Source organism: Cricetulus griseus, chromosome 2 (genome assembly GCF_003668045.3).
Source record: "Cricetulus griseus strain 17A/GY chromosome 2, alternate assembly CriGri-PICRH-1.0, whole genome shotgun sequence".
NCBI lineage: Eukaryota > Metazoa > Chordata > Mammalia > Rodentia > Cricetidae > Cricetulus > Cricetulus griseus.
This window is the reverse complement of record NC_048595.1, coordinates 193,207,696-193,231,927: the sequence shown is the minus strand read 5'-3', so window position 1 is coordinate 193,231,927 and position 24,232 is coordinate 193,207,696. Positions and strand designations below refer to the sequence as shown.

General features: G+C 43.1%; 1 protein-coding gene across 2 annotated transcripts in view; it reads right to left on the bottom strand.

The window, feature by feature from the left end:
* Mcc (MCC regulator of WNT signaling pathway) overlaps nucleotides 1-23,848 on the bottom strand; it is a 233,508-nt gene extending 209,660 nt beyond the window's left edge. Inside the window, exon 1 of one of the 2 annotated variants that reach the window (XM_027400844.2) lies at nucleotides 23,228-23,848. In XM_027400844.2, coding sequence (XP_027256645.1) covers nucleotides 23,228-23,284 — 57 coding nt within the window. In that variant the 5' untranslated portion in view covers nucleotides 23,285-23,848. The remainder of the gene's footprint in view (nucleotides 1-23,227) is intronic. The other variant, XM_027400845.2, reaches the window with a different exon arrangement.
* Nucleotides 23,849-24,232: the final 384 nt, after the last annotated feature.

The following is a 24,232-nucleotide window of genomic DNA, read 5'->3' as shown; positions in this document are numbered from 1 at the left end:
TATAAGATTAGATAAGAATATGGTTGGTTATAAGGCCTCTGTTTGAAAACTGAGAAATAGTGGTGCAAGGTGGTGCACACCTATAAACTAGCAGTTGGGAGAATGAGGCAGGAAGATTACAAAATCTAGGACCATGAGGGCCACACAGTGAAACTGAGTTCAAGGCCAACTGGGTAACTTATACAGATAGTGAGGTCCTATCTGAAGGAAGGAAGGAAGGAAGGAAGGAAGGAAGGAAGGAAGGAAGGAAGGAAGGAAGGAAGGTAGGAATAGAGAGGAGAGAGGGAGGGAGGGATGGAATCAGCAGATTTCAGTCACCAGCATAACAAATTATAAGAAAGGGAAGGGAGTTTCCAGTTTCTAAAAGATTGACTTTGCATATTTGTGTGTTTACCAACACAAGTTTAGGAACCAAGAGGAGGCAGAGGGTGTCAGATCCTCAGAACCTGTTAACAGGCAGTTTCCAGCTTCCTGGTTTGGGCATTGTGGACTGAAGAGTAGTAAGCAATCCTTACCTGCTAAGCCACCTCTCCAGCCCCAAGAAAACTTACTTCATTACAGTGTTCCTCCTGGGTGAGGAGTTTCTTAGTGAGAACTTAGAAAAGAATTTAGTAGAAACAAATGACCAGCCTGCCTAGCAAGGAATGCAACCTTTAACAGAAACTCAAACAGAAAAGTCTGTATAGTCAAAGAGGTCTGATTAACCTAACTTAACAAAATAACTATTTTGTTGCTTTCAGCATGGTTCTCTGCATCAAAAATTACAGTTTGTTTGGCTGTGGAGTAGCTCAGTGGGTAAAGGGGCTTGCAGCCAATCTTGAGGACCTGAGGTCAATCCCAGAGATCCACATGATGGGAGAAGAGAACTGACCTCAAGTTGTCCTCTGACCTCCCTCCCAACATGCCCCTTAGCATGTGTGTATTTGCACACATAAATGCAATACCTTTTTAAAAATCAAGGTTTTTCTTTCACTTGCTTGCATTTGATTTTTAATTTTTGTTGTTTTCTTGGTTTTAGTTTGTACCAGAAGGGAAATGCAAATCAGAGGCTCGGCTGTTTATGCTGTGGCTTTGGGCATGTTACTTAAATCACTGTTTCAATGAAGCTCCTTATCAAACATCAAACGAGGTACCCAAATGTGAGGCAGCAACCATTGTCTCTAACACAGGAGATCCAGCGACATGGCCTTATTTGTTCTGTGTGTGATCTTTAAGCATATCCATTTAAATACCGTGTGGCTACTGTTTTAGCCTCAGTGCTCGAGCACACGGGTGGGGGGTGGGGAGAGAGAATATGAATGTGCTTCTCATCCTATCAGGTTAATGTGTTCTTCAGTCTTCCTCTTTCCCTAACAGATTTACATAAATGATAAAGAAGCAGCATAATTACCTTCTTTGATTTCAAATTAGACTCTCTCATGCTCATTTTAGCATAACCAAGTGGTAGAAAACTCTTTTAATAGCAAAATATCACCACTCCTTTCTCAATGATTTGCAATTACCAGGACATACTTGTTCATGATGGTATGCAACCCCCTTTCCAACAGCTAACCTGGGGACAGGAGAAGTTCATCAGGATTCAGACAACACTGGACACAAAACATAATTAACTTTTTGAAATTTAAGAGCCAATTCTGCCCCCAAGATACATTAACAATTCTTTTAAAAATGAACTAGATAAAGCTCAGGTTGCAAAGAGACACTTCTGTGAATCAGTTCTGGGGAATTAGTGCATCATAGCCGATGAGGCTGCTTTTACTGTTTTCCTTCATCTGCATTTTCAATTTCAAGCTAATAAAACCACTACAGTGTGAAGGCAGCACAGAATCACACACACACACACAAAGGATATTAAGCAGGTGGCACCCAATTCTTGAGGCCACTGACCACAGCAACTGTAAAAATAAGGAAAGAAGTTAGGAACAAAGTTGTTGGTGCTTATTACTGCTTCACTGTTGTGGAACCATTAGCAAATGAATAGACACAGATACTAGGTCCAGGAGACTAGAAAGAATGTAAAGGAATCTCCAACTCTGCTTTTCTTGTTGTGGTATCCTGTGCCAAAGGGGACACTAACTAGAGAAGGGAGGGGAGAATTCTTCCAAAAATAAGAAAATGTCTTTTTACCAATTGCAGAATCATTGTGTGGGTCCTACTGATAGTGGAAATACCAAAAACATATGTCCTTTCCCCTTCCAGCAGGCAAAGTCCCAGTATCATCTCCAGCATACCACAGGTCAGCAGAGCACCACTTGTTCAGTGGTTTCTAAACAGCCACATATAGGGCAGGTGTTCCCAGATGAGATCTGAGATATTGTAGGATGTTCTATGAAGATAGAGGTCAAGCTTTATTCTGTCATGTCTGCTGCATGATAGCACCGTTCTCAATTGGCTTTTCTTTGATTTCTGGTACTATATTAAGTATTACAGAGGGACAGCAGAACACAAAGTACCAGGCATGCCAGCTGCTGAAAATAGTAAGCTTGTAAAGGAGGCAAAATGTAAACAACAAAAAAAAAAAAACAAGGCACAGTCACATTAAAACATACATAAAAATACAAGTGAGCGTGAACACATGAAACAGAACTTGAGTTTCAAAAAATGGGTGGAAGTCAACACTTGGTGGTGCTAGGTAAAACCAGCTTCAATGAATGAGAACAAAAAAAAAGATATTTTCATGGTTGAACTGTATTAATCAAGGAATTTATAAAAATAACACTATGCAAATGGCCTTGATAACAAAGAGACACAATCTCCTTGTTCATAATAAACTGAACGCAAACAGTGGTTGATGGCATCATTTGGGAAAGTCTAAGAAGCTCCTCTGTCACCAAATATACTATCTCTTCCTCCTCCAGCCTCCCAGGACTGTCAACCACACCATAATCCTAATTCTACCCTAATCATGAGCGCCTCTTGGGACTGATGTGTATATGAATGGTATCAATGGGAAGTTACCTCTGCTCATACATGGCTGAACAATGGTCACCAATAGCTCTATGAGGCAGGGCGGTGTCTTCTAGAACTGCAGACTGCCAAGACAGGGATTTACTTCTGGCAGGCTAAACCCAGAACTCACTTCCTACGCGACAGCCTCAGAGTTGTCACAACATGTAGTAGTAGAATGAAGCAGGAATTCCAATTACAGGCATTAGAAATTGCTCTGCTCCTCCCTCCACATTGCTACTGGGGGTCTAATTCTTAGCAAGCCAACTTGGTTTCCAGAAAGGAGGAAAAAAAACAGTAGGGAAACATCTGTATTGAGCTCAGATAATTTAATTTGGACTAAAAGTACTCTGAAAGCTAATGAAATTGAATCCAGACTAGCACTCTGGAAATTATTTCCCATCATCCAAATGGCCAGGTTTCTACTACCATCCCCTTAGACAGGCCTCATTCACACCTTACTGGTATCAAGCAAGTGTGAATGCTCTCATCATCCGAGTTCCCACAATCCACTGTTTCCACTTTTATAAATACTCCTTTCTGAATGAATGTTACATCTGAGGCGTGAGAAAAATTTGTGCTGAATGACATTTCTAGCTAGTAAGCCAGGCTCTGACAGCTCCTGTGCCATGCCTGGATTTCCAGCCTGGCGTTCAGTGTGCCAGAGTAATGGGAACAGAGAAAAAACAAGGCCAGCTTGCAGATGGTTTCACTCACACAGCTTGCAGCCTTTCCTTCACTTCCGGAAAGCAACAAAACTATACTGGTCACCAGAGCTGCCAGTAGGGAACCATCCATAGTAGGCAAGGGAATTAATGAGTTCCTAACAGGAGGGTGGAGGGATGGGGAATGGGGGGGGGGGCAAAGACACCAGGGGAGGCTACAATTGACCCTCCTCCATTCTGCCTCTACTCAGCTTCCCTGGTTCAATTGATTACATGGCATGGATTGCCAAATCAGTAGGTTAAATGTTTTAGATTAGCATTTTGGTAATATCCAGTTTAAACAAAAATTAAGTCAGGCCTGTAACTATAGAGTTGTGCTCAGCAAACAGTTCAATTTGGGGACTTCCAAGTGATAATCATCTTGTTATTTACAGGAAGTCACCACTAAAGCAGAGACACAGTAGCATAAGACACTGCAGCTCCTGTGATTAGGTAAGATTCTATTGTGCTCTAGGAATCTTAGGCTGGTCCACAGGGGCTGGGGTAGGAGCTCAAAGGTAATGTTGCAGAACCTGGGGGTCACAACCTATGCCCCAAGCCAGATCCAGCCACACTTCCTCAATAACCCATTAAAAAGCCCAAGTTTGAAAGGCAGGAAAAGGGGATTCATTCAATGTGACCTCACTGGGAAGAGTAACAAAGAGATCCATTGAATACCCACTCCTTCTACAGTCTTCTCAGAGGTCCTGAACTGAGATCAAAGTTTAAACAACAGTCCTGGTCAAGGTGTGGTCCCGCCCTCCATTGACCCATCATTATCTGGGCTTCAGTCCCTTCCTGTAAAGAGGTCTGAGGAGTTGTTACAACTGTGCTCAGTCTCTCTCTAGTAAACTGATTCCTCATCTTGCTGGTTACCTTTTCCTTCTCACAGCAGGATTCCTTGGGAAATTCCACTTTCTTTGGGGTCCATTGTTTCAGTAGACTGATAGATTGAGGCACAGTGTGTCTTTAGAATGTCTTCCTTTCTAACAGACCTAGCATGTTCATGACCCTAGGTATGATTCCCAACACACACACACACACACACACACACACACTTAGATTGGTCCAGACAGTTGTATTTAAGAAGAGAGTCATATTATTAGATGGAAATACTTTTTCAAAACATTCTAAAATTAGTTTCTCTTGGTGACTTAAACTCACGCCCACCCCCACCTCCATACCCCATGAATCAGAATGTCAAGGCCACAGTAGCCACAGTCACTCTGGTCCCTATGGGTACCCAGGATGGGAGCTGGCATAGCAGCAGGCTCTGAAGCTGATTCCTGGATCTATGGTCTCTACCCTCTGCCCCAGCTGCTTTTCACACCTGAAACACCCCTTCACCATTTGAAAGGCATTCTTCAGCAGCAGGCATAAGCTAAAGTAAGCAGGCTCGGGTAGAACAGCAGATGGTTCCAATTTATTAGATAGCATGTTGTTGAGTCTTTTAAAATACTGACCTTTATATCTTTGGATTTCTGTACAAAGACCACCCAGGGCATCATGGTATCCTTGTTTGGAATTCTGTAAGATCAGAGACTAACCCTGAACAATATACTCCTCAGCTGCTTCATTTAAGCACATTTTCCCTAACCTCTTCCCATGCCTCTCTTTGGCTTTCCTCTTATTTTCCCTTAAAGCGCCACACCTTGTCTTTCTCCACAGTTTTACTTCCTGCAGTTTGCTACCTTCATCCAACTATGGTTCAAAATTATTAAATGGTGGCCCAGCAAGATGGCTCACTGGGTAGTTTGCCTGCTGCCAAGTCTGAGGACTTTAGTGCCATCCCTGGTATCCACTGTAGGTAGAGTGTTGATTCCTGCAGGTTGTCCTCTGGCTTTCATGTGTGCACCATACACAAGCACTCAAAATCAATAAAATTTAGTTTTTTAGAATATTAAATGGAAAATTGAAGAAGTAAACATATATAAGATGGATAACTTATTATAATATACTGCTCGATTAGCTACTGTTGTTAAACTATAAATTGTACTTGGTCATCGGTATGTAGTTCCAAGAATAAACACAGTATGTGCCAATTCTGTCCATTTCAGGTACTCAAAAGGAGTCTTTTAGTATATTCCCTACAATTAAAAGAGGACTGCTTTGTAAAAGAAGAGAAAGTCATATAGGTCGATCAATTACATAAAAAAATTAAAGCAATTTATTTGTTCAATAGCCAATTAAATATATGGTATAAGCCTGACAATTGAAACTTAAAAGAAAATGTATCAATAAAGATGTGAAGAAACACAGCATATAATATCAGAAAATTTCAATATAAGTGATACTAATTAAAAGAATATATGCCAAAAATACTACCTGATAGTAGGCTCACAAGACTGTTACCAATCTATTTCTCAAAGTTTCATAGACATGAATTACTTTTACATTTACACTACACTTGCTTAACTTACTCCTTTCTGCCATTTCTTTAAGCCACAAGGAGACCCTTTCATACAACGTGAGACTAATCAGATTATTATTTAAAATGATATTAAAGAACCAAGACTTAAAAAAAAATACCCCATCTTGCAATGGAATCTTGAAATTCGAAGGCAAATGGGTGAACAAGAAGAAACCATCCTGAGTGAGGTAACCCAGTCACAAAAAGACAAACATGGTATGTACTCACTCATATATGAATTTTAGACATAGAGTAAAGGATTACCAGCCTACAATCCACACTGCCAGAGAAGCTAGTAAACAAGGAGGACCCTAAGAGAGACATACATGATCCCTCAGAGAAGGGGAAAGGGACAAGATCTCCTGCGCTAATTGGGAGCATGAGGGGAGGGGAGAGGGACTTATGAGAAAGAGAAGGGGAGAAGAAGGGGAGAGGAGTACATGAGGGAGCAGGAAGATTGAGTCAGGGGAAGAATAGAGAAGAGCAAGAAAAGAGATACCATAATAGATGAGCCATTATAGGTATAAAGAGAAATTTGGCACTAGGGAAATGTCCAGAGATCTACAAGGATGACACCAACTAACAATCAAAGCAATATTGGAGAGGCTACCTTAAATGCCCTTCCCTGATAATGAGATTGATGACTACCTTATATGCCATCCTAGAGCCTTCATCCAGTAGCTGATGGAAGGAGAAGCAGAGACCCACAGCTAAAAACTGAGCTGAACTCCTGGAATCAAGTTGCAGAGAAGGAGGAGTGATGAGCAAAGGGGTCAAGACCAGGCTGGAGAAACCCACAGAAACAGCTGATCTCAACAAGGGGGAGCTCATGGACCCCAGACTGATAGCTAGGAATCCACCATTGGACTGATCCAGACCCCCTGAATGTGGATGTCAGTTGGGAGGTCTGGGAAATCTATGCAGCCTTTGATAGTGGATCAGTATTTATCCCTAGTACACGAATGGACTTTGGAAGCCCACTCCACATAGAGAGATACTCTCTCAGCCTAGACACACGGGGGAGGGCCTAGGCCCTGTTCCAAATGATATGACAGACTTTGAAGATCCCCCATGGAAGGCCTCACCCTTCCTGGGGAGCAGAAAGGGGATGGGATGGGGGCTGGTGGTGGGCATGGGAGGAGGGGAGAGAGTGGGAACTAGGATCGACATGTAAAACAAGCTTGCTTCTAATTTAAATAAAAACTATGGTATTCTAAAAAAATACTGTTTTGAAAGTAGATTCTGAGTCATAAGCATATGTTTATTATATATGAGAAGGCTATGGTGCTTTGACCAGCATCTGAGTCCACATTGTACTTACTACTTGCCTTTCTTCATGCTGCTGCATACAGGAAGGAAAACCACCAACAGTAGAGAGACTACAGAACTCCATCAACCACCTGCATTTTAAATGAAGAACGATGGAAACCAAAGATTCCCCAATCCTAGTCTGTTTTACCTAAATATCTAACATTATACTGCACATCTCCTCTTAGATGTCTACCAGCCACCTCAGACTCAACATGTCCAAATCCAGACTCAGTTCTCCACAGACTGGATTTTATTATGAGATCTCCAATCTTAAACACCTATCAGCCCACTTCAATCTACCAAATCTAAGAGCCGAAGTCAACCTGGAAGCCCCACTTGTCCAAGGACAAGGTACTTTCCTGGAATGGTGGGAGTTGTAGTTCTAGGGAAATAACAAAGCCACATGTTTTCACTCCCCTAAAGAAGTTTGTTTGAACCAACTACACCAGATGTGCTAGGTCACATGTAGGTAGGAAGTACATAGGCAGGAAATAAGTCATGATATATGCTTTCCCCTGATTGGACCTGATGAGAAATGCAATGAATTGTGGGTTTTGCCTTTTAAAAAACCCTGCAAAACATGAATCAGGGCCACTGATGGGATCCCAGAGTGGACCTGACCAGAGTCCATTCTAGTCAGTATTTAATCAAAGCTTGCTTCAATTTTGGCTCAAAATTGTAGAACTGGTCTTCCTCTCAAAAATTTTAGGATTAACACAACCCATGAACAAGGTTTTATAGACTTAAGCTCCAAAAGCCTGAGAAAGTAATATGTATAGAACAAGCAGCAGGGGCTTACAGAATAAAGCTCCAGTTTAAACTTGGCCCTGTCACCTACACATGGAACCTTGAGCAAGACCCTAATGTAATGTTCCATCCTTCACTGCAAACTCTCCCTGCAGCTAAGACACATCTCATGGGACAGTAGTAATATAAAAATTCACAGGAAGGCATTGCGCAATAGCTAAGATCACTGATAATTAATAGACATAAAATGCTACAGGCCTGGTTAGTGCATTAATTGCCAGAAATAGTGATGCCTGAGGCAGTGGGTGCACAGGAGAGGGGCTAAAACCTACATGAGATGGGAACATCAAGTTCCCATCAAGAACCTTTTCAAGTACTTAATGTTAAGCTTTATGGGTAGAAAGGCCATGGCTGTGGTTATGGATAAGATAACTAGTAGAAGCAGCAAATGTGATGCTATGAGGTCCAAAGACAGTCAGGTATCTTGAGGGTATTGACATTAGATGAGTTGGTTGGATGCTAAAACTTAATGGTGAGTAGTGGTCAACAATGGCCACAAGGTTAAGTAACTTGAAGTCAAAGGTTATGGGGGGGGTGACAAAACCCACACACAGTGTATTCCTGGGCATTACAACTGTTCCCTTCATTCTCACTACTTTTGAAGTCTAGCTAGCTTGTGCTGCCCAAAAGTTTATAATCCCATGTTGGGAGAGACTAGAGGAATAGCTCAGTGGTAAAGCACGTACAAAGTCTATGTGATTTTGCTATCCAATTTGGAAGTATCAAGATCCAAGACAGTCTGATCACCAAAGCATTATGGCCTGGTTGTTTGTGTAGTACATTTTACTACTGGGGAATCTGAATGTGTGACCTTTTACATGGACACTGCCCTGTCACCCAAACTTGATTGGAATACCTCATGAACTCCATAAAGGCACAATGAACTCTGACATTTAAAAAAACTCAAATTAGTCCAGTGAATTTTAACTCTATCATTCCTATTGCAATAAGAATAGTTCACCAAAGAAAAGCAATTAATATATTTCTGTCAGTTGCAAATGAATTTTAACTGCAGTGTGGAGTTCCCACTGTATGATAAAGGTCTTTTTTTCAGACAGGACACTGATATACATAGAATATTGTTATGGAGAATAATTCCCTTAACCTTCAGCTGGAAACAAGACCCCAACCTTAAATGCCACAGATTCTTCTCTAATTTGGAAAGCGGCTTTTTATAAGATTACAGGTTCTAGAGGTTGCCATTCTCATGAATTCTCATAATTTTACTTCTCATTAACCAGAATATCAATATGAAATATTCAGTTAGCAATGCTATTACTATTGACGAGATGCTTTGGGATAATGGAACTATTCCTGTGGTCCATCAAACAACTAAGGCTTTATTGTATGGAAGAGAACATGTTTCTAAAAGTACATATTCAGCTGTGTACATGCATACACATATGTTCAGGTACATATGAAGTCCAGCAGTCAATGTCAAGTGCTTTCCTCAATTGCTCTCCATTTTTTGAGAAAGGGTCTTTTTCTGAACCTGCAGCTCACTGATTTGTCTGGACTGGCTTACTAATAAGCTCCAAAAGTCCTCCTGTCTTTACCTCCCCAACACTGGGATTTCAGAAGCATGCTGCTATGTCCAGCTTTTTACATGGGTGCTGGGAATTTGAACTCAGGTTGTCAGACTTGGAAAGAAAGCACTCAATCCAATATAAACCATCTTCCCATCCCCAAATTTAGCTTTCAAATGGTGGGAATAGTTAGATGATGAAGCAAAAAATTATTTGCACCATAGTGCTCCACTATTTCAGCATAGTATCAATACAGATATCCCTTGACTTTCCATAAAGTTCAGATAAACAGACTTTTTTAAAAATACTGTCAGCTAAAGCACATTCAGTCCACCTAACTTAGAAACACCACTGCTTAGCAGCACAATACACTGGGGACTATGGGTTGGAACCCTCACAGTCACAGGGCTGACTAGAAGCTATGGCTCGCCACCACCAAGGCAAAGAGCAAAATGTGCAGGATGGTGTCCCTGAACCACTTTTCTATCATTGTGAAGTTGAAAGATCTTAAGCATCAGGAGCTCTCTACACTCCTGTCCTTTGCATTTTCAGCTCCTGGGATGTTCTGGCAGTCCAGGATTTGACTGTGCTCTTCTCTTTTTGAGAGGATTCCTAGAGCCACACTCAGTCTTGGGATTCAGCTGGAAGTGCAGCTCAAGGATCCCAGTCCATTGAAGAGTGCAGAAAGCTGGCACTAGGGGCTCATCTTCAGAAGAAAAAAAAAAAAAAAAAAAAAAAGGAAGGGCTGCTAGGATCTTCTTTTGGGGACAGTGAACGTGGTCCTCACATCATTGGTCAAAGTGAAGGTAGCCACCCTATATAATCCCTTTTCTCTCTGTCTCCTAGTGTAGTCTCACTTTTCACTTCTTATCATTCTTAACTATTATATGTCTAGTCACACTGACTGCAAAACTACTCTGAGGAGAAATCATTTTTCCCAGTCATTGACCATTCCCAACTAGAAAGAAGCTCTTGAGAGATATTCCAAGGTGGGTAAACAAGCAAGATCATATTAAAGAATGCTAAGAGGTAAGTTAGCACTCTGTCAGATCTTACATTTGGCATTAACTGGGAGGTGAGAGAAGCCTTTTGGACAAAGAGCTGTTACTGGTCTAAATGAGCTGCTGTCACCAGAGAGAAAGAGTATTTCTGGGACAGGCATTGGCAGCAGCTTCAATTGTGGCAACAGAAGGGAGGAGGAGGAAGAATATTGACTACAAGAAGGTTCTTCATTATCCGCATTATCCGGGACCCGTGCTTCTCCTTTTACCTGACTGTTACTTGGGTGGACCTGAGTTTTTAGGTAACTTGTAAAGGAACGAATTAGAGGTGATAATTTATACCACAGAAATGGAGCAGGAAGTAGAGTCAAGGGTTTCAAAAACTCCAGCCCTGAAAAGGACCAGGTTAAAGACGATGCTAACCAACCAAGGCTTAGAGCTACGAAGTCCATCAGGATCTTTCTCACCTGCCTGGCTCTAGATTCCTTCCCCTTGGCAAACAAAGTAAGCTCTTCACCAACTCTAAAATCCCAGTTGACTCTTCAGCACTTCTTCCCCTTTGATCAGCAGACAAAACCCAGTTACTCAGAGAAACAGAGATCTTTATTGCCTTGAGGCACATCCCAAATCCTTTCTAATTCCTTAACCAAAGCTCTGTTCTGACCTCCAGATGTTCCTCCTCCTGCAACCATTGCCACTCCAAAGCAAAGCTCCAATCCCACCCACACTGCCATAGCCTGCAACTTTCAGGGGAATTCACCAACTGAAGCAACTGTTACATGGCCTATGCAAACAGTCCTCTACAGAGCTGCCTCATTGAGTCACAGGTGGTAGTGTATCATGCTCTCCTTTACCCATGTTTTGCCTTCTAGGCTCAGTTTCTGCATACAAAAGCAATTGAGAACACTATAGGCAGAACGAAATTAGACAAGTTCAAAACAAAAATGTAGGTGCTGGAGAAATGGCTCAGCAAGTAAAGTGCTAGCCATGCAAGCACAAGAACCCAAGTCTACCCCAGTATCCATGTGAAAGATCTGGGCACAGGACACATCTATGAACCCAGCATTGAGTAAACCTAAGAGGTAGGGTCCATTGGGCTTGCAGTAAAGTCTGGGAACTCCAAGTTCAAAGAGAGACCTGTCTCAAAAGTTTTCTAGAGAGTAAGAGAAGACACCAGATATCAACCTCTGCTCAGTATACCAAATGTACACATGAGTGCTTGCACGCTCATACACACACTTAGCTTAAGGTGTGTTACATTCGTTTATGCTGTGGAATGTTTGTTTAATGATGCAAAGATGTGCTGTATTCTTTTATATTGTATTTGTTTAAATCTGTAACGCTGTGTTACTTTACCTGTCTAAAAAACCTGATTGGTCTAATAAAGAGCTGACCGGCCAATAGCAAGGCAGGAGACAGAAACAGGCAGGGCTGTCAGCCAGAGAGAATAAATAGGAGGAGAAATCTAGTCTTGAGAGAAGAGCAAAGAGGGAGGAGCAAGAAAAGGAGGAGGAGAGGAAAACACCAGGACACTCAGCCATACAGCCATCCACCAAGAAGGAAAGAAAGATATTTAGAATAGAGAAAGGTAAAAAGCCCAGAGGCAAAATGTAGTGAAAGAAAAACCAGATAATGTAAATTAGAAAAGCTGGCTAGAAACAAGCCATGCTAAGGCTGGGCATTCATAAGCAAGGATAAATCTCTGTGTATTTATTTGGGAGCTGGGTGGTGGGCCCCAAAAGAGTAAAACAAAAAACAACTACACACACACACACACACACACACACACACACACACACACACTTAAAAAAAGTAAAGCAACTAGTCTTTAGACTCCTTAGTTCATTAACATTCTTTAAGACAAATTCTCTTTATTTCCAAAGACAAGTCAAATCCATCATAACCATCCTTTAAAAAGAATAAACCCACCTCAGACTGGCCTATATTTGGATGAAGGTTTTTCCAAGCTCCTGTACTTTTGGCATGGATATCCAGGGAGGAAAAGCATCAGCAGGCAGAGAAGATCTCGGGATTCCTGGATATTGTTCTCATGACAGGTTAGCCTACACTTATGGACTCCTTTTAAATTCCATCAGTGCTCGCTATTACAGCTATTAATGCCTCTGTTTATAAAGCACTTCCCCAGTTGGCACTTACTGTGGGAGTAAGCACTGTAGTGAGCTATGTCATTATTACCACAGCTGAAAGATCTACCACTAACCACGGACTACACAAAGATAAACAGTGGGTTGTGTTCCCAGTCTTCATGGTGGGGAGGGGTATGCACTTATTATCACTACTTTATAAAAGGGAACACACAGCCCAGAAAGGTAACTTTTCACAGATCACCCAGCTGGGAAGTGGCAGGGCTATGATTTCAAGCTCTACAAACATATGATTTTACAGATACAAACTGTGAAACATGACCTATTGGAGAAGTCAGTAAGAATGGCCAAAAATCAGAGGCCCGTTCCTAGACACTGAACATAATATCTTGAGCCTAATATGTCATCATTGTTGCTAGTTGGTGTCATTTTAATGTCAAATAAGAAAAACTTCTAACTTTTGACACTTAGGGAATTAGTGGGTCTTTGAAGGCAGCTTTATCAGCATCAGCAATTACACTAGTCAGAAAGCATTTTCACAACAGCTCAGGGGCCCTAAGTGAGAAGCAGGCTTGAAGTCACTCTATCAAGTGTGCCAAAAGGAATAGGGGCTTCTGCTCCATTCAGGAGAGGGGAAAGGGAGAGAAGAGGGACAGAGTGAGATAGAGGGAGGGAGGGAGAGAGGGAGATTGAGAGAAAGAGATGGGGAGGGAAGAAGGAAAGGGGAGGAAGCAGAAGGGAGAGGGGGCAGAGAGGGATAGGACAGGGAGGGAGAGAGAAAGAAAGACAGGGAGGGAGAGATGGTGGGTTAAGACAAACAAAAAAGTAAAAATAATGAATAAATCCCAAAATTGGTTTTTAAATGGGCCCACTCCATGTTGCAAATAAATCTTCCTGCCCTGGTTCCAAGCAACTCACCCCCTCTAGCAGGGGCACAACCATCCCCCAAACCCTCCTAGTCTATTGTGTCCTCAGCCAAACACTTAATCGGAGTGCTCCCTACCAAGCGTGAAAATAAATTTGATTTTGGTTTAACCAGGATTAGATTTTGAGCACCAAGAAATTAAAAATAACCTTTATCTAATCTAGCAGGCCAGCCTCAGACTTCCTGGCGACTCTCCACAGGCCCCTCTTGCTGAATCTCTCTCTGAGAATTCCTCTCTAGCAACTGTGAAATCACAGTGTGAGGTTGGAAAACACAACTCTTCACACAGCCTGGTTATAATTCTTAACTCTGTGTTTTCCTAACTTGGCTAGAGATTGTCCGTTCAGAACACAACTGCAGAGTGTCCATCCGTGAAAGGTATTTTTGCCCCCCAAATGAATCAAAACTCACTTACTCCCCAGGATCTTGGAGTCTCCTGGGAAGAGGCAACCAACATTTCTTTTATACAGAGAAGTGATTCCCTTGTAAGCCTCACTCCATTGGGAAATACTAAAGAGGGAGCATTGCACAAAGACCTATGCAGACAAAATCAGACATGAACAAAAAAGCAGCTGATATAAAGAATTCCTATCATCATCACCATCACATGCCCCCACCCCACAGCCAAGAAGCTTGAAGGCAGATGGTAAGCCAGTGAACAGTCAGCCCACCTCATTAGTCCCCCAAACAGAACACAACTGTTGTTCTGTAGTCCTCAACCTGATAAGACCCAACAAACACTCAGTATTAGTAAAAAACCTACTGAGAGCAGGGCATTGGTGGTACATGCCTTTAATCACAGTACTTGGGAAGCAGAGGCAGGCATATCCCTGTGAGTTCGAGGCCAGCCTGGTCTACAAGAGCTAGTTCCAGGATAGCCTCCAAAGCCACAGAGAAGCCCTGTCTCGAAACACCTCCCCGCAAAAAAAAAAAAAAAAAAAAAAAAAAAAAAAAAAAAAAAAAAAAAAAAACACCTACTGAGAGAAAATTACAATACACCCCAAATCTAAGTTAGAGCTAAAAATAATTCTAATTATTTTAATAGTGTGAGCTATGGAGCTGTTGTAAATAGGTAAGATTCACCAAAGAATTAGAATTTTCCCTCTTAAAATAAAGATTACAAAATATGCGCTTTATTGAGAATATCCCAAAATACAGTTAAAGAAAGTGAGGCAGAAAGAGATGAAAACGTGTATGTTTAACAAAGAAAAAATGGTTCTATATTTCTGCCTGATCTTTCAGCCAGCTAGCTAGCTTCAGACCTCGGTCTCCTCATCAGGTTTGGATAAGACAATGTACCAAAGATAAGCATCCCTTTGTGTGACTGCACGATTACCAGACATCTCACTGCCAAGCAGCTAGGCAAGTCCTGGTCACAATCTCATTGCCAAACAGCTTTCCACAAATAAAAAGGCACCAGCTTTCAGGTCTCCCTGGAGCTGTATCTGGTATAAATCACTCAAGTGGTATTAAGGTTGGTGATAAAATGGGTGATGGGGTGGGAGTGGGATGAAGTGGGGTGGGGGAGGGGGCTGGGACATGTGGGGGTGATTCTAAGGCACTGAAGTTTCACAGAGCCCAGTTTTGCTGATTCAAAATCTACCTTGCTTCCATCAGCACTGACCCATCAATCAAGGCACAGCAACTTTCAAATCACTCTTGGCCAGTGTCCATGCCACTTGGTACTTTCCTTTTAAGGGAAATATTCCTTTGTAAGGGAAGAATGCATTCAAATGTCCTTATCATATCCCAAAATAATTAGCTTTTTATGGCACAATTATATCTGTTATAGAAAACGGTACAATTTAAAAGTTGAGCAAAAGGATAAGCACTGGACACTGGACCATCTTCTGCATTGTGTTGCCTGGAGATACAACCTCCTGGGTTCCAGTTCTAGCTTTAGGGCTTCTGTTGTCATTGCTAATATTTCTCTTTCCCACATCTCACACATCATGTCCACACCATCAACAAAATACATATACGTGTGTTCCTCTGTGTGTGTGTATGTGTGTATAAGATTGAAAAAATAAAATCAGGCCATTATTCAGCAATCTCCAGAAGGACCCATATTCTTCCCCAGGGTTTAGGAAGCCCGAGGTGATGCAACGGGAAACAATTTTGTAGATTCATCTCTTCTTTCTCTTCTCATGCTCTATGTGCCATTTGTGATCTCAGTTCCTCCCATGCTCCTTTGCTCCATGTGCCATCATCTTGATGCCCCTTAAACCCACCAGACAGACTCTAGCTTCTGTCTGAAGGAACCGTCCCCATTTTCTGCCTCTGGGTGGCCCCTGCCTCCTTTCAGATCTTAGTGACTGACTTCAATAGAGAGGTCTTCCCTGATCACAATAGCGCATCCTTCCCTCTTCCTCCACAGAACAGATCACTGAACATACAACTACAAATGTATATCGTGTGGATCCCATCAGAATGTAAGGTCTGTCAGAAGGAAGACTCCCTCAGCTGTGTTTGCTGCACAGCAGACCTAAGAGAGCAGTTGCCATATGATATTTACTGAAAAATGGGTGGGGAAGAGATAGCAAGCTGCAGACATAAATGATCAAACTAAATTTCATCAAATACATACCTTAACCCAAATAGAAAAGTAGTCAGTCCATCTCACCTCTCACACTAAACTACTGGGAATCACTGCAGACAGGCAACTTTGAAGTCTGTCAATGTCCTGCCCCCCTCACCTATCAAATAGAAGCTGAAAATCAAGTGATTAGTTTTGCTTAGGATGGGCTGCTAAAGATTTCAGCGTGTCCCTAAGAAGACAATTACACATGTGGGTTATAGAAGGTGTTCAGAACACAAATGTGCAGAGACAGCACTAGCTTACAGAGGCCACAAGGGTATAAGGAGGAGAACAAAGAGTCCAAGGAAATCAAGTATTTTGCAAACAGGTTCATAAAACTCATAGGAAAGAAATGACAAGCAATTACTCCCACTCTCCCAGTCAACCAACCAAAGATGCTGTTGCTTTCCTAATTGCAGGGCGCTCTCCTTCCACATTGGCATCCTTCCCCTTGATAACCACTCTAATACATTTCATAAATCCAGTTGAGGTTAACTAACATACACATGCTGAAAGGCTGCAAGAAAGTTTCTATTTATTACGAGTCAAACATGAGAACTTTTGGATTCAAGCCCATTTATTTCACCCCGCATTCAAACACTCAAAATCTCATGACCAGGTCTCTGCTCACAATATCCTGCCAACCCAAGCACCCAGTGTCTTTCTGTTCACAAGCTTCCCAAACAACCTAGGTTTTTACTGCAACATCAATGAGCCAAACCTACAGCTTTCTTTATGAATCAATAGCTGCTAATTTCGGAATTTCTTTTCTAAGGGACTTTCTTTCTCCAGGCTTACCATCTTTGCTGACCTAAGCTCTGTCTTGAAACAACCTTAGTCACTCATTATGATAATGTAAGCCTTCCAAAAAAAGAGTCCTCTTTCTCCTGTGTAATAACTTTAGCCGTTTCTAGTCAGCAAGAGAAAAAGGACATTCATATGAAAGACAGAGGAGCTCTGTGATCTGGTCAATATTTGCTCTGCTAATGTAACTTGTTTGTGCAATCCAGGTAACTTTTCTTTAAAGAATGAAAGAGAACACTGCTAGGAGTTTGGTTCAATCAGAGACAAAAAACAACCACATATGATGTGTCATGACATTCTCGTAAATAACCCGTGTCCTACAAGTTTGGAGTTTTATGCATTTATTTATCCATTTATACATTTTTAGTCTTGTCCAGGTCTACTATCTTGCCAACACAGACTCCTCTCCCAGAATGTAAGTAATGCATAAGATACAATCCTGCTTTTCTAGGGTGTGCTCATCGACAGCTTCATTTTGCTATGAATGCAGATTAGACTTCCCAGGTCCCTCCTCACATAGGAGGAAGCCTTCCTTGTGAACTGCACTGGGGAAATCACCTTTAAGCACCCAAGGCTTTATTTCCTAAGCATCACCATTATGACATTCCCTACTCCAGTTAAGTCTACCCACTCACCCTGGCATCTCAAATCTTGTACCAACATGAACTTCCTTAAGATGCAAACAGTCTTGGGTAGGAGTTAAAAGCTTCAAGCCCACACTGAGCCCAGAATTCTTGTATTCATTTTCTCTCTTCCTCTTCCCCGTCCGCTCTGCTACCTCACTTATCACCTATCACCGGCCTAATCCCTGCCTAGCCAACCTGCTCTTATATCACAATTTCTCCTGTTACTTTGATATCCACCTGGTTCTGACCACAGACACCCATCCTTATCTCCATCTACTTTTCATCTGACACCTGGCCTCACCGTGACAGTTAGTACACATTAGCCACACAGAGCCTTAGCTGCCAACATCATCAGCCTCTGCCCCACAGTGATTTGGCCAACTATAATAGGAACCAGAGTTCTACTGGCAGGGATAGGATGAGTCCTAGTTCTGGTGACAGGGGAAGCTTTATCCTCCTCATTCTGGTACCTCAAATTTCAAAGCCCCAGTCCTCAGCGCTATCTCATCTGCTAAACGAGGATCATTCCACTCTTATCAACTCATCTGCTTTCAGGCTCTGGAAACTCAATGCCTGGAATTCTTCTTGCCCCTGGAAGGCTGAGGGCAGCAGCTATGGCCCTTCACTCTAATCATATCCATTTCATTGTTATCAAAAACACATCTCTGAGCATTGCTGAGGGATTACAATACAAACCAAGTGAAACTGGTTTATTAAATAAATTACTCCCTTCTAAGAACATGTGATCAGAAGCTGAGGGCTGTAACAGAAACTAATGAAAGGAAGCAGTGTAGAATGTGCCACTGTAGAGAAAGCCAGCCTGGGCACCATGTCAAAGCTTACCTTTTCCGGGCTGCTCAGTCTTGGTAAGATGGTGTATAATCAGGGCTGGAAAGATGGCTCATCGATTAAGAGCACTGTCTACTCATCCAGAGGACCTGGGTTCAATTCCCAGCACCCACATGGCAGCTCACAGCTGTCCATAACTCCAGTTTCAGGGGATCTGACACCCTCCCACAGACTAAAGATCGTGTGTATGCATCCATGTGTGGAAGTCAGAGGACACCTTTCAACTTTCAGGAGTTATTTCTCCCATGGAGGCTTCTGGAACATGAACTCAGGTCATCAGGTTTTGAGTGGCAAGTACTTTTGTCCACTAAGCTATTTCACTAGTCTCACTTTTTATGTCTCATTTTCTGTATCTATATCATGACTATGACAATGTCTCTTATGGGCTTTTTTTTTTTTTTAACAGTTTGGCATGTCAGTGGTCTGAGCAGTGCTTTAGAAAATGCCAGTTAGTACAAGTTTGTTAGATAGCTATTGACAATGAAAACATGAGGGGAAAAAAATCTCAAACCAAGCATTCAACATCAGTTCCAGGAAGGAAAGCAAACAACTTGAGGTATCAAACAACTGTAAGACAAGAACCTATGCGCCAAACTCCACATCATGTCTTGGCAATGCTGTTGCACTAAGCAATTTATTACAGTGCCATGCGAGTCTATAAAGACAGAGACACACAAAATATAGAGCATGAGGAAACTGGGTGCTCTTTCAAGCTGCTTGCAATACTGATGTAATTAATCTGTGGTCAAGAATAAGCATATCCATGACATGGCTATGTACACAAAATAATCTATGCAAACAACAACTTTCTTCCAGAGAGGTGTGCATATTAATTAGAGTGTCAATAAAGCCACAGGGGGGGGTGTTGTTGGGAGTAGACTGAACCCTTGAAAAGGCTTCAAAGAGACAGACAGAAGACAGCTATCACTTCAGCAGTGGGCAGTCTCTGCCAAGCAATGATGGAGGATTTCTGCCCATTCATTGTTCCAGTAATGCTAAAAATGCAAAGAATAAAAGTTGATTGTTTCAGAAGTTTCCTGAAGAAAATAGCATCTCTTCATCTCAGGGGTTTTAAGGATTATTGGGAAATGGAAAACTTCAAAAACACATTTTGACATTTCCACATATATAGGTAGCTGTCTACCAGACAATTAGACCAAGCAGATATCTACTCCTCAAGGATGAGTGAACTTGAGCTGCATCTCAATACTGCTGCACCTCAAGACATTCTTTTTCCAAAGCCTGACTTGGTCTAAGAGCCAAGTGGAGTGACTGGTTGTGAAACAAACTTCACCTCATTAGTGGCCACACACAACAGAGAGAGAGAGAGAGAGAGAGAGAGAGAGAGAGAGAGAGAGAGAGAGAGAGAGAATACTGCTGGCCTATACTGAAACCAATGAGGAAGGTATCAAAGTACTCCCTTGCTGAGCTTTGGCAGAATTTAATTTAATGCTATTCAAAGTGTGACCCATTCTGCTTCCCGATTGTGAGGGGCATGAGGCTGAAAAGTTAATCGTTTAATTTTTCAAGGCATTTTTAATTTGGCTGATGATGAAATCCTTCTTTAAACTCATGTTAAAAAGAAAAGTCTGCAGGGACAGGGAACAGCTAAGAAAACAGATCAGCAGTTCGTGCTTCTTGAATTTCCAGCACCTTCTGGATTCGTTCTTACTGCTGCTTTTGTCAGTGCAAACTTGGTGCAAGCATTTTCCAGTGGAAATAAAAATAAACTTGAATGTTCATAGATGGAGGCATTTTACCCTCCTGTAATCAACTCATAGGATCTTGAAATGCTATCATTCAAACTAAAGCGTTACAAAACAATCAATTTAAACAGACAAAAGGAACATGTGGAGGAATTTCCTGTTTCCATATTGGTTCTTATACCCGCAAAACAACCTGCAAAAAATGTAGTGAACATTAAGCACTGGGTCTCCCAACGTCATGGTCCTGGTAGCCATACTCCCACAGATGTCTCTAGTGCCTTACACAGACCAATCTGTCCATTGGTAACCAAAGAAAAGCTAGCTGTTCCCACTAGGGTGTGAGCAGGCTTCAGCCAGAAACTAAAGCCACTTCCTCTTGTTCAGTGTCAACATTATTGTCAAAGAGTGCCTCCCGTGGCTAAAGCTAGAAGACTCCCATAGAAAGGTTAAGCTCACAAGTCAATACCAGTAAGTGATCTCTTCTTGATGACACTGGGACAATGGTTGGTCCTTTCGGAGACCATCCTGCTCCAGAAATGCCAAGTTAACAACATGTATTTCACCCAGCATGTTACTCCCTCCAATGACCTCCAGACAGCCTCCAGGCTCCTGGGCAATAAGGAATACTAAAAGGGACCCTGAGTGTTTTATTAGCCATTAGTCCAGGTGAAGAGGGGGAAATCAACCACAAAGGGGGAAGGGTTTGCCTGGCAGTGTATCAAAGGAAAACCAGTATTAACACACACACACACACACACACACACACACACACACACACACACACACACACACCAGGGGGGTTGGGGAGGGGGAGACTATACCAAAGATTCAGTGTGAGAAATACAAGTAAGTGTACTTAGATCTGTGGATGTCATAGGAAGGATCACTGTCAGAGCAGTTATTCAGATAAATTGAACTGCCATTCAGGATTCCTAGGAATGAACCACACGCCTCTTCTTGCACTACCAAGTTTCTAAATAAGTACAATAATGAAAATTAGCAATCTCCTCGATTGACTATTGCAACTATATAACCTACAGGAAAGCACAGATGGTAGAGACGGGGGGGGGGTAGGGGGAGGACTGGACAAGGACAGAAGAACAACTAAATCATGGGGACTAGAACTGGTTCTAGAGAAAGTAAACAAACTGAATGGACACATCTTGAGGACAAGAGCAGGAACTCTGGTGAGGAGAGTACTGTTGGCAGGAAGCCTTGATGGTTTCCCTAAGGACAAGAACATGTCATGTAATCTCAAATATGGTTTTGCCAGTCAAAGGAAGACCACAGAGCATCCTCAATTCTTTCATTGGGTCACAAACTTTACAAGGATTAATTAATATAGCTAGACCAAGAATGGGAAGCTTTCTATGAGCTCCAGTGTCCCAAACTCTGAGCTCTTCATACCCACTCATTGGCAATGCTACCGCTGTTCAAGTAAAACTACATCTCCATTCTGCATTTCAGCCACCTGCACTGTTCCTGGCTCTTTCCTCAAAGTACCTTCAGGTGACAGATTTCAAGCTGCTACATTAGGGAGGCTGAAGAAAGGGGGCCTTCAAAAACCCTTTCCAGGAGATAACCCTTAGTGGGTTTCCGTTATTAAATGGTCAGAAAATAACAGCCAAATACTTCTCAGTTGGCTTAGTTATGAAGCATGACTCTGGGTTCTTACCCTAAATACAAAACTGGCGAAACTCACCTCGTTCCTTGTCCCTCCTCTCTCACTTCCATCTGAAAATCCCATTCTCACTCAGCATTTCTCTAGCCTTTCACATCCGGGGGGGGGGATTGGGGGTTGTAAACCCGGGGAGTTAGGATCAAAATATTTGCTGCATACAGCTAACACCTCAACATGCTATTCCATGCCAGTGCATGAACTGCACAGAGGCATGACACGGGGTGCTCATCAGGGCTATCCCTTCCCTTTTGGCCACTGCCACAGCCCGATGGAGTTTATGGCAGCCACCCCTGGATTTTCTCCATCAACAGCCCCTCTGCAAAAGTGGCATACTTTCATTTTCTCTGTATTTTCTGACAACACCAAGGCTTGCTTCCCACTCATTTTCATTTCTCTCCTCTGGTCCACCTTCCTCTTTTCAGTCGTACTTTTAAGCGGCACAGATGACCTTTGAGACCCAGGCAAGGTATTAAGAACAGAGACTCCCTATGCCCTCAACACCTGGTTTTATGTTTCCCACCGCTTTTCATATATTTCATTGATATCCTTACAACTATTTCCCTCAAAACGTGGTTTTGAGCACCTTACTGCCCACATATTTGCATACTGTTTGATGCAGATTAAATTTCAAAGCGGTCCCAAACACTTCAGTGCAAGCCCAGGAATTGCAAATGTGGCCCTCAAAGACACAGGAGTCCATACCCTGACAGGAAATAAAGTTCCAAGCGGCTTTGATGTGCTTCCTCCCCACACCCCTCCCTCGTGCAGGTCATTCGTCTCTACCCAGGAAGGGACCACCTTGCCTGAACCCCAACAAACGCAGCACCAAGTGAGAGGTTTAATAATCGGTGCTTTCCTGGTCTCCAGTACAGCCATCGCCCGGCCCCACCAAATTAGTTACTGAGGCTTTAAGCTCAGCGTTCCGACTGCCTCAAGGAATGTAGTATAAAAATAGGGGAGGTGGGAGTGAAGAGACTGGGGTCCAGACTCCTGGGAATAAAACGCCTATGTGGCTCGGGGAGAGCTGTTTATTTTCTAAAGCCACTTGGTTCAGAGCGAAATATCAAGACAGTTCAGGTCGGATTCTGAGTAGCACAAGTTAAAACAAGATCCAGAAAAATCCTCAGTCTTCAGTTGCGATGCTTCCAGCCTGGGATCACCAGGGGTGGGGTAGGGAATGACTAGGGGTGATGCGGGAAGCCGAGGGAGGCACAGAAACCCGAGCTCCGGACCTCAACCGTTCCTTACCTCGCTCAGCTCGGCTGAGGAGTCGTTTCCATATTTCACCGCAACTCCAGAATTCATGCCTGCACTTTTCAGAGCCAGGCTCGTTCCCAGAACCTCGGAGCGTTGGAGCCTGGCTTAGGCTGGATAGCCTGGGCTTACTCCCCGCCAGCACATTTCAGTCTAGACAGCCATTTTCACCCAGGACAGCAGCGAGACCAGGGAGGATGCAGAAGCTCCGCACGGAAAGTCCCGCTGGAATCTCACCAGCGAGCCATAGCTGCGCGAGGCTGGGCAAGAGGGTTGCGCTCGCAGCAGCTGCAGCGGCCGAGCCGGCGCCGGGACCCGCCCGCGCGCCCACAGCGGAGTCCCTTGGACGATGCCACCCTCCGCACCACCTCGACTCTCCTACAGTACCACGCAGATCCCCATTACCCGGCAGGCGGGCAGCTTGAGTTGGCGCCCGGCAGAGCTCGGGCACCCTCCGGGAGAAGCCTGGGCAGTGGTGCGAGGACAATCCGTGCCTCCGGTTCCCGGCAGAAAAAGCTGGAGAGAGCCGGAGCCGAGCCGCACTTCACGCCGAAGTTTCCCCCTTTGAATCGTCTGGAGTTGTAAGTGGTTTCTGATTGAACACAGCTGTCTAGCTGCTGGCTAAGGGCTGCGCGGCGGAGGCGGGGCCAAAAGGAGAAAAAGGTGGGGGGAGGGAGCGGAGGAGACTGTGCCGGGAGAGCAGGCATCCTTCCAGGTTTCTGCAATAGTAATTACAGGACCCAGGTCCAGAAGGGAGAGAAGAAACAGGAAAAGCCACCTGAGTAATCGTGCAGGAAACTGAAAAAAAAAAAAACCTTCCCTCGTTGGAGTCGCCTTCCATGATTTAGTAAGGTCAAGGCAAACGTGAACACAGTACCTAGGCCAGCACTGAGCGTTTTCTAAGGGTACATTAAGATTCTAAGAGTGTGGGGCGGTCATTCCTCTGATTAGTCTGAAGTCAGGCTCCCACTTTACATGGCTAGGGCAGAGTGCATTTTC